Source organism: Rhinopithecus bieti, unplaced genomic scaffold (genome assembly GCF_001698545.2).
Source record: "Rhinopithecus bieti isolate Rb0 unplaced genomic scaffold, ASM169854v2 scaffold_20101, whole genome shotgun sequence".
NCBI classification, from domain to species: domain Eukaryota; kingdom Metazoa; phylum Chordata; class Mammalia; order Primates; family Cercopithecidae; genus Rhinopithecus; species Rhinopithecus bieti.
Genome location: NW_016810242.1, coordinates 1779250 through 1795517, shown reverse-complemented (window position 1 = coordinate 1795517; position 16268 = coordinate 1779250). Strand labels below are relative to the sequence as shown.

The following is a 16268-nucleotide window of genomic DNA, read 5'->3' as shown; positions in this document are numbered from 1 at the left end:
AACCATTACCAACTGATAGAACAGCTGATGGTGCAGAAATGATTACAGACACTCCCTGCGGGCCAGCTCGGAGCTGCCGCCCAGGCACTAGGTGGCTACCAGGCTATCCGGAGGAAAACTCTCCTGAGGGGAGAAGGAAGCTGACAGTTTGTTCCCTCTAGTTTCTATAGCTCCTTGAAGTAGAGAGTAGTTTTAGGACTCCCAGCCTGACTTCAATTCCAGTAAACTTTTAAAAGTTATTTTGGTGATAACAATGCTTCTGTGAGATTTGGGATAAACTAAAAAGTCTAAGGTAAATTAAATCTTATTTTACTGGACTGGAGGGATTCTCTGCTTAAGCACGTTCTAGAGTGGATTTTCTGATTTTTTTTTTTTGAAAGATTGAAAAAATTTCTTTCATAAAAAGAAGGTCACCCTGAATTTGCCATCTCTTTGAGATTCTTAGGTGTTTACTGACAGCTGAGTTAACCCTCTACTCTGTTCCTCTTCTACTCATCTGCTTTTTTTTTTTTTTTTTTTTTTTTTTTGAGACGGAGTCTCGCTCTGTTGCCCAGGCTGGAGTGCAGTGGCGCAATCTCGGCTCACTGCAAGCTCCATCTCCCGGGTTCCCGCCATTCTCCTGCCTCAGCCTCCCGAGTAGCTGGGACTACAGGCGCCCGCCACCACGCCCGGCTAGTTTTTTGTATTTTAGTAGAGACGGGGTTTCACCGTGTTAGCCAGGATGGTCTCGATCTCCTGACCTCGTGATCCGCCCGTCTCGGCCTCCCAAAGTGCCTCATCTGCTTTTATTTGAGCAGGTATCAACTCAGTCCCTCCCAGCCTGAGTTGGTGCTCTCTGCTTTGGTGATGCTGTGTGAATTTCTGCTGTGGCTCTTGGAAGATGGCAAGGGCCAGAATCACCAAATCAGGGAGTGTGAACTGCAGTCTCTTCCAGGACCAGACTGCATCTAAGCCCAGTGGGAGAAAAATGGCCTGAAAGGACAGCTGGGCAGGCAATTCCTAGGAGTAGGATTTTGTTTCTAGGAATCTCTGGGTCCACAAAGTACCAGCCCCTCAAATATCTCCAGCCTTGCTCCTTTGTCTGCACCCAAGTGTGGGAATTTTGAAGCAGGTGAATGGCCTCTATAAATGGCCGCTGTTTTACCATTTGGGAATCTTCTGATACTGTACTGAATACTCTTAAAACCACACTTCTGAGACCCCTTACAAATCTAAAGTGGTTGTGTCGTTACTGCAGATGTTAAAAAAGAACTCCCAGAAAAAAGAACATGTCTCTAAATATATTTTCAGAACCCAGACTCTGCAATCTGCCTCCTTGTGAGCTAATCCTGGCTCCACTATTCACTAGCTTTGTGCCCTTCAGCAAGTTGCTTAACTTCTTTGGGCCTCAATTTCCCCATCTGTAAAATGGGGAGAATAACTGTTCTTCCAACACAGGGTTGGAGCTACTTTACATAAGGCGTGCAAGGTGCTAAATCTAGCAAGAGGTCCAAAAACATTAGTGTGTTCATATGACTAGAAATGCATATGCCAAAATGTTAACAACAGTAACCTTTAGTTGCCAAAATAATGGATGGTTTTGTGTTTTTGTTTCTCTTTGTGCTTTTCATGTTTTTTTTTTTTTCTTTTGCATTAAAAACTAACTAACTAATTTGAATTAGAAAATAAATGTCTTTGAACAAAGAAAAAAATCACCAAAGCTCCCAGGGTTATCTAAAGATGCAGGTAAGGGGAGAGATGACAAGGGGGCAAGTGGACAGAGGGATCGAAGGGAAGTTTGAGTTCACTGGTGCACTGTGGGAGCCCTGGAGGTGAGCATGTGGAGGAGCACTCTATTTTTGAAGTGCTGGTCCAGCAGCCAGGAATATGTGCCTGGCTTATTCCACCTGATGATGAATTAGGCAGGTCTCAGGAGTCTGACTTTCAGCTCTGATGCTTCTGGGCATGGGCCTAAAGGGCCTAACGCCTTTTCCCCACAAGGCCTGCAGAGCCTGGGGTGTTGACAAAGGGTAAGGGCAGGTTTGTTCCTGACCCTGCACGGCTCCCCAGACCTCTAAGGCAGGACCTGGAGCTGCTCTTCCTTTGTTTGTATGTCTAAGTAATTACAACTCATGAAATTATCTAACCCATTAGTTAAAACCTGGCCCCAGCATTTGACTCTGACCTCCTACGGCAGCCTGGGCCACACGCTGACTCCATGCTGCCTGATTTGTCCTCAATTTATAAGCAGCACAACCTATAAATAGAAACCCTTTTGCTAAGTTTCCCAGGAGGCATCAGCAGGTTTTCCAGCTTGTATGTGTTTTCTTCTTTCTTTTTTTAAAAACTAACATGGTAGGCTTATTTTCCCTGCCTGTTGTTCCTCCAGCTTTCCCCTCTAGTTCAGTTTGAGGGCATTCCAGCCCGCTTAGGGGTTTGGGCTGGCACACCAGCAGGGGCTGTGCAGGTTGGGTTCTTAGGGAAGCCCCTGTCTCAGTGGAGGCCCCCACTTACCTATAGATCCTGTACCTGGTGGTGAAACCCTGGCGGTACCGCTCCATGAAATCAGCATACTCCTGAGCGCGGTGGAAGGGGCCCCGGTCTGTGAGCAGCCAGTCCAGGGGATGCTGGCCAGCTACAGAGGCATGCTGCTCGGGGACCACGGCAGCCGCCGTGGCTGAGACAGCCAACACCCAGCCAGGCAGGCCCAGTGCCAGCAGGGCTGTCCATGGGGCCACTGCCGGCCGAAGCCCTCTAAACCGAGTGCCACACTGCCACCTCATGCTTCTCCCGGGCGGTTGGTTTCTTCATTCTCTCGCCACGCTCTCCCGCTCCGTGCTGCTCCTCCAGGGCTCAGAGCTAGAAAAGCACAAAAGGCGATGTCATTTGGGCACCCTGGTCTTACCCCATGGGCCTGTGAGCATCACTTATAATTGGGTTGGGCCCATTCTGGAAATCCTTTATCCTAGTAACACAACTTGGTTCTAGGCATTTAGCTAAGTGCTTGAGGTACATCATTTCATTCAATCTTTAAAACTAACATGTGAGGAAACAGTATTGCCATCATTTCACAGATGAGAAGATGAGGCTTAGAGAGAAACTTAAGAAAGATGCTTAATTAAGTTCACACAGCTATTAAGTGGTAAAACCAGAGTTTGAACTCAGGGGATCTGACTCTTAACCCTTATGTTATGTTGTGTCCATGCTTCCTACCTTGGCCCACTCAACACCATCCATTTCTGTCTTCCTCTTCCAAAAATGCTCAATCTGTTTCTGCAATTGCCTCAGACTGTGGGCTGCCTCTCAAAGTTTGATGTAAGGTGAGAAGCAACCCTATTTTTCTAGTGGAGAATTGTGAGGTAGAAAAGTACTGAAGTTCCTTCCATTGCTGCTGTGAAGCTGAGTGAATGTGGGCCATCACTTCCTTCTCTGGGTTTAATGTATAGACAGGCTTGAAGAGCTAATTTCTAAGACCTCTTCCAGCCTTGAACATCTGATCTCCTCTCTTATTGAAGATCACGTGGGATGGAGTTGGAATGGGGAACTCAGATACTGCATATAGCATCATCAGAGTGGATCATGCACTCCAGGATATCCATCATCCTCTCACCTCACTATGCAGTTTAGGAGCACCACGAGGGGCAGGGCTGAGCAATAACTGCTATATCTTTCTATACCAGCTCCTGGGAGCAGACCTTCACAGACCGTTCTTGAAGGGATGAATGAGTGCCTGCCCTGCCCTCTCTGAGTTAGGGGTAAGATGCCAAGAAAGTAGTAAGATTCTGGCCTTCGAAATTCCTGGCTGCCTTGTGACTCATCACAGGTCTCTGATTTCCAGTGCCTACTCTTTGGTCTGAGAACAGCGAGTCACCTTTTTAAACCTCTGGGCAGATGCACAGGACTGTTCAGTACTGTGGGGCTTCTTGGAATTGTGATCATTTCCTCAATCTTTAATTCCTAGCACATACTGTCAGAATCTGCCCATCTCTCCTTGTCAGCACCACTTCAGTGTGTGCCAGAATGACCCCCAACCCCAGTACCTGTAGTTCACGGCTTGAGAACATTCTCTGACTACCAAAGCGCAGAGGCAGGCTCCCTGGGGATGAGGCAAGGGGTGTTAATTCCCTGGCAGTTCCAGACTCTGGTAAGGGCAGACAATGTGGACTTCAGCACTTGATTTATGCCCCCTGCCAGAATCCCCCAGGGCACTCTGGGTTGGCTCCAGTTCACAAAACCCCCTGACTTCCATCAGATCAGTGTGAATCCCAAAGAGGCTGCACAGAGGCTGGAAAAAAACATTAATTCTGGAACTCTCCCAGCCTAAAGTTTGGCCTGAGTCTGAGAGATCCGTGCCTCACCAGTCATACAGGATGCTTTCAGAAGAGTTGCAACCCCTGCTTAAAAGGATGGAGGACACAGCATGAGCGGCTGGATGTTCAGCGTCATTCCTTCACTCCAGCTGGTGGGTATTGACCACCTCTCATGTGCTAGGCAGCTCTTAGAACTTACCACAGTTCTCACAGAAAGTTTGTTAAATAGCCATGATTAGTATGTTTATATTTTATTGGGACCCAGAATAGTTGAGCCTATGAGACCGCAGAAGTAGAATATGAGCCTAGATCTGGCTGCATGTCCAGACCTTGATAAAGAATGTGGTACAGCCTAAGGAACTAGAGCAGGCGATAAGACAGACCCTCACTTAAAAAACTAGAGATGGGGGCTGAAAGAGGAAAGAAGAATAGTGAGGCAGCTCCTGCCCTACCAGATCTTCAAACATGATAGAATTCCAATAATTAAAACAGGTGATACTGGCACACAAATTGGACAGCAGATCAATGCAATAGAATAGATAGCTAGAAATAAACCTTTTTATGTATTAGAACTTAAGTATATGAAAAAAAGCATCAGAGACTAATTGCATGGAGGATGGAATATTTTATACCTAATATTGGAAAATCAGTTCCAGTTGGAATAAAAAGTTAACTATAAAAAATAAAATCATAGAAAGAAGGAAAATCCCCAAGTGTTTTATAATAAGCATGCATTACCAGGAAAAAAAAAAACTCATTTGAAACTAAAAAGTGAAATCAGCTTTGTACATAGAGGGTGCAGGCCTTTTTTATATGGATGCAATCTGATGAGGATGCCCAAAATATTTCTCATATAATCATTCACATATTCATTTATTGAAGAAACATAAATTGAGGGCTCCTAAGTGCCAGACACTCTGCTAAGCATTGGCAATACAAAAGCAAGTGCTCATTACATTACCTGAAACTCTAACATTACCAATTAATTCCTTTTGTAAAATATTGTTCTATTTTGTTTAAAGGCATATTGACAAAGGGGATGGGGAAATGTTCATTTTGAAGATTGCAGCTACCTGATTCTGGAGGCCAAGACATCCAACACATCAAGGTGGAAATGCAAGGATGTGGGTGGGAAGACACTGGAACACAGAATTCTCAAATGACCAAGATTCCCACACCCTTCTGTGCATGCCTATATGATCCCCTCCCCTTGAGTATGGGCAGGACCTGTGAGTATGATGGGATGTCACTCCCGTGATCTGGTTGCTAATCAGTTGCCTTTGAGTTATGATCTGATGAATGCAGAAAGTCCAGATGGCAGATAATATTTTAGATCATGGTGGTGGCAGTGAGGACAAAGGTTTCTGAATAACCTTGAGCAACACCCTGGGTAGAACTGACCTACTCAAGTGAGCCTTTAGAAGAAAGTGAAGTGTCAAAGAGATAAGCTTCTGCTGACCTGGGGAGTAGCAAACAGCCGTATGGTGAACTGCTTATGGAGGCCACACGGCTATGAATTATAGATGGGCTCTCGAATCTGAGAGCAATTGCTAGCCAACAGCTAGCAAGAAAATGGGAACCTCAGTCATACGACTGTAAGAAAACAAATTCTGCCAGTAACCATGTGAGCTTGAAAGAGGACCCAGAGCCTCGGATAAGGACTGCTTCCCTGTCTAGCACCTGGATTTGAGTCTGGTGACACCCTGAGCAGAGGACCCAGTTAACCTGTACCCATGCTCCTGACCCACAGAGACAGTGAGATAATGCTTTTGTATTGTTTTATGTCATTGTTTGTGGTAATTTGTTGCACAGCAATAGGAAAATAATGCAGACACATAAAAGATAACTGTAGCTTCTCCCATTCTGCATAAGGCCTGGCCTAGTGAGGGTTCTTTATGCTCCCTGGAGACCAGCTGTTATTCTCTGCATGAGAAGAAGCCAGTGTGGCAATTTCTTGAGCAGAATGAGACTGATCATCTCCCCTAACTCAGCTGAGTCACATCACACCCTGCCTGCCTAGTTTATGGACCCCTTCAGGTCAGAGACCATAAGTGGTTTTCAGAAATATTGGATGAATCAATTCCATGCATTTCATAGTGCGGTCATTGTGAGCTACCGAAAACATGTGTCCTTGGCCCAGCTACTTCACCCCTTGGTGCACTGATCTCCTGTGTTGCAATATGTGGTTATAGTCACCACCTCACTTAGCAGGCGAGGGTTTTCTAAGGACAGGTGAGATCACACGTGTGAAAAAGCTGTATGCTCTTTGAAAGAAGAAAGCTATATTAAGTCAACGGGTGCTTCTTGTCATTCTTTGTTCGTAATTATGCTTTTTCAGAACTCACAATGTGCTAGAACCTGCCTGGTTATAGGAGTATCAGCTTTAGAATCAAACAGTTCTGATTGCCGGGCCAAGTCTGCTGAGCACAGCAAGAACGCCTGAATTCAGTGCTGACTGCTCCTCTCAAAAACCTGGCCTTAGAAACATATGGTTTCTGCTTCACTCATTTTTCTCAGGATCTGAAGACATTTTAACTAAAAAATCTCTGTTTAAGAAACAGAAGTTTTAAACAGGTTTCAAACTTTCTTTAAAACAAATCCCTAGAACATGTTCCTTCACCTGTTAAAAAAAGGACAAAATAGTTGCTGCATTGACAGTTGTGTTACCATCAGGCTTTTTAAGGGGAACAGCTTTTGGCCATTTCCTGTTTATGCTCCACATATAATATCACTAGAAATTTTGCTGCAGCAACCTGTCAAGCAAATTTTAACTGTCTAAATCATCACAACTTCTGGTGGAACTGCTAATAAACAGAAAAGTAAAATAGTTAGTACCTTCCCCACTGTGCTTCAGTTTTTCCTTCTTGTCCTGAAGCTGACTGCATAAGTAAGCCTCCATGTTATATGCTAGGATATTAAAGTAATGGCTAAGTGAGCTCCTTTACAAAAAGAATTATAAATTTACTTGTGAAAGCCAAATCATTTTATTTATTAGACCGCACTTAAGACAGTTTTATATCTAAAGAAAGAATAAATTAGCTTTGCACCAAAGGTACAGGTAAACCAAGTCATGGATTTTCCTTTGTTGACTGCATCAGCTCAAATCTGTTCTTTAAGCCATGGATTAAATGGGTCACAGCTTTGTCAATGAAAAAAAATCATGTATAGATGAAGCCACATGAGATGTAGGCAGTGCAGTCTTCAAATGGTAGAGCTTATAGGAATCCTGTCTCTATCACTCTCAGATTATTACCCAGCTGAAGACTTCTTGGGAATTTTTTTGCATCTTCCTGTTGTTTTAAATATTTATTTATGCTAGGTATGTCAAAAGATGAAGCACTCAGGATTTGAGGCATTAGCTGCTGGAGTACCATATCTTGGCAAGTGAGATAGAGATTTCTTCATTGAAAATTATTGCCAAGGAGGGGTTATATCTTGGGGAGTTAAGGATTTGGCTAAGCTATGGTTATAGGCCTGGAGAAAAGGTAAAATAGGTGTGAGAGTAATATTGTAGGTAATAAGATTATTAATAATAATTATCATTAATAAATACCAACATAAATCATTTCATATTTGTGAGATAGTTACTGCTTATGAAGCACAAACAATAAAATCAGTCTTTTGAACAGATGAGAATGCTGAGGCTAGAAATGAATAAGTAAATTGCAAAAGGTCACAGATTTCAGTGGTAGATTGAGGTTGACCTATCCTAGATCCCATAGTATTTATACCTCACAGCATCAGTTATATGACTTACAGCTATTTAAAAAAAAAAAAAAAAAAAGGAGACTTTGCCACTTACAAGTTGGCTCCCTCGGGCAAGTCACTTCCCTCTGGGAGCTTTACTGTATCATCAGTAAAATGATTTATGAGGTCAGGTGATCCCACCTGCTGCTGAAATTCCATAATTCTATGTAAATATAAGGGGCACATATGAAAGGGGAGAGGCATTATGATTTTAGAGTTCTTTGGAAGGAAGCTCTGTGTTTCAGAAAGGGACTGAAACATAAAAGAAGCAGGGTAGCCAGGTGCAGTGGCTCATGCCTGTAATCCCAGCACTTTGGGAGGCCAAGGCGGGTGGATCAGAAGGTCAGGAGATCGAGACCATCCTAGCTAACACAGTGAAACCCCATCTCTACTAAAAATACAAACAATTAGCCGGGCATGGTGGCGGGCGCCTGTAGTCCCAGCTACTTGGGAGGCTGAGGCAGGAGAAGGGCATGAACCCGGGAAGCAGAGCTTGCAGTGAGCCGAGATTGCGCCACTGCACTCCAGCCTGGGTGACAGAGCGAGACTCTGTCTCAAAACAAACCAAAACAAAAAAAAAAAGAAGCAGGGTATAAAGCAGGAATTTTTGCCTACTGGAGCAGTGACATTTCATAAAGTGATTAGGCAGTGACATTAAATAAGTTTTCAAGCCATTTAAGTGGTTAATTGGCCAACTCTGTTGAGGAGATGTTTTCTTGAATAAATCTGAGGGTGTCAGTGGTTAAAAAAAATCACACAAAGTGTTATTTGTTCTTGTCATCCGCAATATCTTGATGTAAAACCTCCTGTTTTTACAAGAAAGGGAAGGTAGATAGGAGAGATGACACGACATTCTTAAGAGCAAGGGTGGATGTGGGGGTGCTATCAGCTCAGATCTATGACTTTTATTCTTCCCTCTTGTTGCAATAAACTGTCAGCTTCAACAGAGACTAATCGTGGTGCTTTTGCCTTGACAATGTGCTCCTGGTTTCATTTTGTATAGCCTTATCAGCTCCCATAATTCTCCCATTTGAACCTGAGTAGGGGTGACACATTTTGTCACTGCCCTCCCCAGGCTCCATGATTCGACCTTCAGTGTCATCCTTAGGACTAGCATGGAACTGGCAAGCTATAGGTGATGCATTTCCCCACTGCTGGTCAGGAATGACTTAAAACCGGTGAGGGTATACATATCCTCACTGTATAGACTCAGGTTAATAATATTAATAATTATTTATGCAAAGGTAAGAGCTAATCATAATTACTGTTTACTAAATATTCTTACATTAATTTAAGACCTTTAAGAAAGGAGGCCGAGAGAGCCAAAGACACCATCTGGAGATCACTCCACAATAAAACAGAAGTAAAACTCAGATATTCTGACTCTGAGACCTATAACTCAGCTCTCCTTAACCTCACTCACCTCTGTTCATCAAACAGTCAATCAGTTATTAAGTAATGTCTATGCACAAGGACTGTCCCAAGGGATGGGAGTAAATCTCATGAACAAGACAGACCCAGCCTTTGCCTTCATAGGGCAGGAACAAAACATAGGACTTGAGATCCTGCAATGAGCTTAAAAGATACACAGACACACACACACACACACACACGTACACACAGCACTCACAAACATGTACAGCTTTAGTGACATTAGACCTAGTAGGCCCCCTGCTCTCAGGCCCCAAATTTATAGGTTTCTCTGTGTGATAACTAGCCCTTCACTTATCAAGGACAGATTCATCTGTCAGTTGCTGAGGCTTCATACTCGCCTGTCGGGTGTCCTTGGTGCTTTCCTTGGTGAGACGAACTAACAGGCTTGCCCAGAGCCCTGAGCGATAAAGCCAGGGGCTGAGTGTGCAGACCAGGGAGACCCTTCTCCTCCAGAGCCTCCCTTCCAGTCAGGGGGATCACTAGCAAATAGAAAGATGATACTGCTGATCAAATAGAACTTCTAAATAAAAAGCTGCTCATCTCAAAACCTTTAAAACTTCATCTCCATGCAGCTCAACCTTCCTCAAAACCATTTCCATCCTCCTCCATCATTAAGAAACCCCAGCCACTCCTTGTGGCCCTGAGAACCAATTTGCCTTCCACTTCCAGTCACTGAGCTCCCCAGATTGGCTATTCCAAAGCGGAGTGGTTATGAGAACAGACTGCAGAACCTGGGTGCCTACCTTCCCAGGTTGGTTCCAACACTTTTGCCTCAAGTCCCTCATCTGATTTTGTCTGTTGTTTTCTTTTCTTTTTTAAGATAAAAATAATAGTGCTACTCCACAGGATTGTGAGGATTAAAAGAGTTAATATTTGTAAATCCTTTAACAGGTGTCTGGCCTGACTAGGCACGGTGGCTCACGCCTGTAATCCCAGCACCTTGGGAGGTTTAGGTGGGTGGATCACCTGAGGTCAGGAGGTTGAGACCAGCCTGGCCAACCTGGTGAAACCCCATCTCTTCTAAAAATATAAAAATTAGCTGGGCATGGTGGCAGGTGCCTGTAATCCCAGCCACTTGGGAGGCTGAGGCAGGAAAATCACTTGAACCTGAGAGGCGGAGGTTGCAGTGAGCCGAGATTGTGCCATTGCACTCCAGCCTGGGCAAAAGAGTGAGACTCCATCTCGAAAAGAAAATAAAAAGAAAAAAAGGTGTCTGGCCCATGGTGAGTGCTGTGTGTTCACCATTATTTTTTCCATTGCTCCAACAGAGGCTATTAGCACTAAAAAGAGTCCAAAAACAGTTCATAGACTCATCCAATCTTAGTTTTTGTTTGTTTGTTTTGTTGTTGTTTACAGGTGAAAAAACTGAAGCCTGAAAAGGGAAGATTTCTGTTAAAAGACCTGTCCTCATTTTAGCCTTTTAGAGGTTTCTACAGGTCACTCTGAATAACCTCACCAGTCCCCCTACCCCTAGTCCTCTGCAGCTGATAACTGTAGTGATAGGTTCAACCCAGAACCCTTTCACCTTCATCCTGCGGTCACTTGATTCCCCAGTTGTCTGGATATGAGTCCTGCCATTGTACTCACTCCTGCCTTTCCTCTCTGTGAGTCTACAATGGTCTCTCACATCTTTTAGACTCATTTTCTCCAAGAAGCCTTTCAAAGCTCTGTGCGTTGATTATGTGGTCGCTTTGGCTTCCTACCGCCTCTGTTCCCTGGTTAATTTCCACCTGATCATGGCCTGGAACTGGGGAGAAGGGATGGGATCCTGGAGATTACCTGGCCCAGTGGTTCTCAGCAGCCTGGAGCACGTGTGGTAGTGTGTGTATGTGAGGAAGGTGGGGAGTGGAATGGAAATAGGGAGGGGAGGAAAGAGGGAAATAACTGATATATGGGGTTGGGGTATATTTTAATAATTTGGAATATTTTTTAAAAACCTCCCGGGAGATTTTGATGCAACATTCTGATGAGAGTCAATGATAAAATTCATTTCACATTGTATCATAAGTGAGAAAACTTTTAGTCACAGAAGTGCAATACGTTATTTAAAGACCCACCACTGGTTTGGGGAAAAGTCAGAACTTGAACTTGGGTCTCTTAACACTAAGCCTACAGCTTGTCTGTCTCTGTTTTATGTGTGTCAATGGTAAAATTTTCAAAATTCAAAACTCATGAGTCCCAGAGTTGCCATTATAATCACCTCTAATTATGTTTATATGTTAGTTACTATATACCAAACATCAATCTAAACAGTTTCCATGCATTATTTACTATGCACAAACCCCTGGAAGGTTGATGCTGTTATTATGCCCACTGTACAGAGAAGAAAACTCAGGAACAGAGAAGCCAATAATGTTCTTCCAAGGAGAGTCCTTAATACCATTTACATGACCTATAAATCTAACAGCTACAGACTAGAATAAGGTAGCTGTTTTCACATGAGGTTACTCTAGATTCCTCCAGGTCATTTTCATTTTAAAAATTGCAAGATTGAAGAAAAGTCTAAAATCTTAAAGTACACAAGCAGGATTCACCTAAAATCATTTTTCCAGCTTGGATAAGCATCCTGCTTTTTTGGAAGCTGTGTGGCTCCTGTTTAGATGGGCTGTCAGCATGGCCTCATAAGAACTCAGTGGTATTTCACCTGTGCTGTCTGAAAACCATAGGTTAGGCGTACTCCTCCACCACAGGCCAATCCACAATTGCTGGTTTCTTCCATGCCCTTGAGTTACAGTGCTCTTCCCTCATATCCCCAAACCCAACTGAGCCTGTGCCCAGATTCCTCATCCCCCTCCTTTCTGCCCAGTCTCCACATGTCCATCTAAGGTGTAGGGGGCTTGTACCCTGCTTTAGGCCATTATTGCATTGCTACAAAGAAACACCCAAGACTGGGTAATTGATAAAGAAAAGGTTTAATTGGTTCATGGTTCCGGAGGGTTTAGAGGAAGCACGGTGCTCACATCCGCTCTGCTTCTAGAGAGGCCTCAGAAAACTTATAATCATAGCAGAGGGGAAGGGGGCACAGGCACATCACATGGCAAAGGCAGGAGCAAGAGAGAGAGAGAGGTGGGGGAGGTGCTGCACAATTTGAAACCACAGTTCGGTGTGAACTCAGAGTGAGAGCTCACTTATCACCAAGGAAATGACCCAAGCCATTCATGAGGGATCTACCCCTATGATCCAAATACCTCCCACCACATCCTACCTACAACAATGGGGATGGCAACAGGAGATTTGAATGGGAACAAATATCCAAATTACACCACACTCTTTTTGGCTTCTGTGCCTCCTGTTCTCTGCTCCTCCATTTCCTGCTGTAGGTAGATAGGCCCCCAGGAATTTCCTGCCCCTTTACCTGCTTCTGGACTGCACCCCCTCTTAGGGTTCCTCTTTATGTATTCTGGCCGTTGGACCTCCTGTTACCAAGATTGCCTGAATCAAACCATTTGGCCCCTGTCCCTGAGCATGGCCTGCCCATCTCCCTGGATCTAGCTGCTGAAGCTGGCTTAGTCATCTACTTCAATCCCTTGTTGACAGCTGCTTTTGTACTTCAGAGAGAGACCCTTCTCTGTCCCTGCCTCCTCCCAACAGACTGGCTTCTGTTGCTTAAGCCCCAGTTCACTTCCCAGCTGAGTCTCTGTATATACATAGGGTGGTTTAAGGCCTAGGAAGCCAAAATAAACCCAAGCCAATCACAGAGAAATTGCTCATCACTGTGTAGGCTGAAAACCTGAGGAAGGGCTGACAAGCAGCTCTCCATTGTGACCTGTAGCCTCAATGTTACCTTTGCTCTTGGCTTTCTGCCAGGCCTGTCATTGAATCTGAACTTTTAGCCCAAGCTCTGCCCTATTTGGACCTTGGCAAAGACCAGAATGTAAAATGATAATGCCCTGAGCTGTACTGAATAGCACAGAGCTCCTGAGATGTTACAGATGCAGCTGTGACCAGCAAACACATTGTTTCCGGGATTGTGTTTGTAAATATATGAGTTGCCTGACAGCTTGTGGAATTAAATATAGATGCTACATCACAAACTCTAGCTAAAATAAACTATATGTTGCTCAATGAATGTCAATAAGTACGCAGAGAAAGAATCATCCCTTTTTGTAGCATAGTCCAAGACACCCACCCCTAAGTGCTTTGTTTGTTTGTTTGACAAAAGGCTCTCTCTTTAGGCCCCCACAGGCTTTTGACTGGTATAAGTGGACAGCTAGGGGGATAGAGAGGGTAAGGAGACAACAGGGGGCAATCAATAAAACTGCTGCATTGAGGAAATGTTGTGTGGTGGCAGGAGCTAGCTTGGAGGTTCCACAGGTAGACTGGAATATTACAGTTAATCTTTTGGAATTGCTGACCACAAGGCATCATTTCTAAAAGTATGGTCCAAGGCTCACTGGTATGTTGCTGTTCTATCACTGCAAGTTCTCTCTTCAGTTATTAAGTCAAATATCTCTCCTTCCTTTAGATTGATTTTTACGGACAACCAAAGTTTATATATTGGCAATCTATTTAATTAATAATGGCAAGTTGAAGTGACATCAGCAAGATGGTGGAAGAAGAGATCCCAGGCTTCACTCCTCCCGCAGAAACATCAACTATCCAGTCAAAAACACCTTGGTGAAAATGTGGGAATAAGCCTGAGTCACCTGTGTATTCCATGGAACTGAATCAAACTCCACATGGAAGGGGTAAGAGAAATGGTTTTGCTTTGACCACATTGCCCCTCCTCTCTCCCCTAAGTCAGCACAGTGCCACAAAGAGGAAATTCCCTAGGGCCCATGGTTTCTACTGTGGGAAAGCAAATATCCAACTTTCCCAGCATTTTGAGATGCTTCCCCGGCAACTCACCCCATTGTCACCTCATTGGAAATGGGGAATGTAGGAGAAAACCACATGACTAGACTATTTGGGGTCAGGTAAAAACAAAGTCAGGAGGTGGAGCCCACAGAGAACAGTAAAATAAATTGTCAAGTGAAACATATTTAAAAATTATGCAAATTTAGACATCACAGATTTTGGTAAAAGCTCAGTGCACCTGCCACTAGTTGTGCTCAATCAGAGGTATCAACTAACAGTGTTGCTCACCCACAAAGCTGAGCTGGTCACTCCCAGAAAAGATGGGAAGGGTTACATGGCTTGAGTCTCTAGATGGCCAGCCTCAGACCCTACCCTAGGGTCCTGCCTAGGTAACAGAAGATCCCCTGCGGCAAATTTCCTTAAGCAGGCACTAGGTCTGCTACAGTCAGGAGCTTAATCTGTACTCCCTGTAGCCTTAAAGCTTACCCCTAGACTCTGCCCAAGGAGAGAGCTGACCACTAGAGCAAATACCGACAAAAAGTAGGCACTAGTTCTGCCACACTTGGGAGTTTCATCAGTTCTTCTCTTGGCCTCAAAGCCCACCCCCACACCTCACCCATGAAGGAAGGCAAATCTCAGTCATACATTTCTACTGAACATAGCAGTTAGTCCATTCATCCCAACCTACTTAACTTTGGGGCTTCTTCTGCAACCTTGGTCAACTCCTGTACTCAAATAGCAGTACCTGGCCAGGAAATTACACACTGTGGCCCTGCCAGATCAGATGTGATTGCAGCATCCATATGGCAGCTCATCCTAATATTAGAGCTCAGCCAGTGATCTTGCCAAATAGCAAAGCCTAGCCAGCTGCCCCACACAAATTCCAGGTAAAAGCAGTAGCCCAGCCATCTAGAGAACTTAAAAGCAAGTCTGCCTTCCCAGGATCATTACTCATCCAGAATGACCCATCCAGAATCATAGGGGTAGATTAACTAGTGACTTTCTATCCCTGCCAAAAAAACAAACTTGTAAAAGCCAGAAAAGTTATCGGTCTCCACAAATGCATAAACACCAATGCAAGGATACAAGGATTAAAAAGACCCATAACACCTCCAAAAGAAAGTGACAAAGCTCTAACAATAGACTCTTAGGAAAGAGATATCTATAAAAGGACAGAAAAAAAATACTTCAGAATAATCCTCTTAAAAATGTTTTGTAAACTTCAAGAAGATATGGATTAAACATTAAATAAAATCTGGAAGATAATACACAAACAGGAGAAGTTTGACAAAGAAATAGAAACAATTTTTTTAAAATAGAAATTTTAAAAATGAAGCTTACAATGAATGAACTGAAAAACGCAATAGAAAGCTGCAACAGCTGACTTTATCAAGCTGAAAAATCAGTAAACATGAAGACAGAAAATTTTAAATTACCCAATCAGAGGAGTAAATAATAATAATAAATAAAACATAAAGAAAAACATCTGTGGGAATAATGGGACATCATCAAACAAGAAACCTAACCTATGCATCATAGGCATTCCAGAAGAAAAGAAAGAAAGAAAAAGACCATAAAACATATTTAAAGAATAACAGATGAAAACATCTCTAATCAAGAAAAGAAGCCAACATCTAGGTATAGAAAATGCAGAGGTCACCAACAAAACTCTAACCAAAGAAGAATTCACCAAAGCATGTAATAATCAAATTATCAAAAATCAAATACAAAGAACAAATTGTGAGAGCAGCAAAAGATAAGAAATACGTCACATAAAAAGGAGTACCAATATAACTATCAGTAAACTTCTCAGCAGAAACCTGGCAGGCCAGGAGAGAGTTGGATGATATATTCAAAGTGGTGAAGTGAAAAAAAAAAAAAAAAAAAAACTACCAACCAAGAATACTTCACTCAGAAAATCTGTCTTTCAGAAATGAGGGAGAAATAAAAACTTTCCCAGACAAACAAAAGTAAATAACTTTATCATCACTAGATCTGCCT

The 16268-nt window shown here is 43.4% G+C and overlaps 1 protein-coding gene across 1 annotated transcript in view; it reads right to left on the bottom strand.

The window, feature by feature from the left end:
- Positions 1-16268, bottom strand: part of BRINP2 (BMP/retinoic acid inducible neural specific 2) — a 110537-nt gene that overhangs the window by 50119 nt on the left and 44150 nt on the right. Inside the window, exon 2 of the mRNA XM_017891703.1 lies at positions 2494-2838. Within this exon, the coding sequence (XP_017747192.1) occupies positions 2494-2762 (269 nt within the window). The 5' untranslated portion in view covers positions 2763-2838. The remainder of the gene's footprint in view (positions 1-2493; positions 2839-16268) is intronic.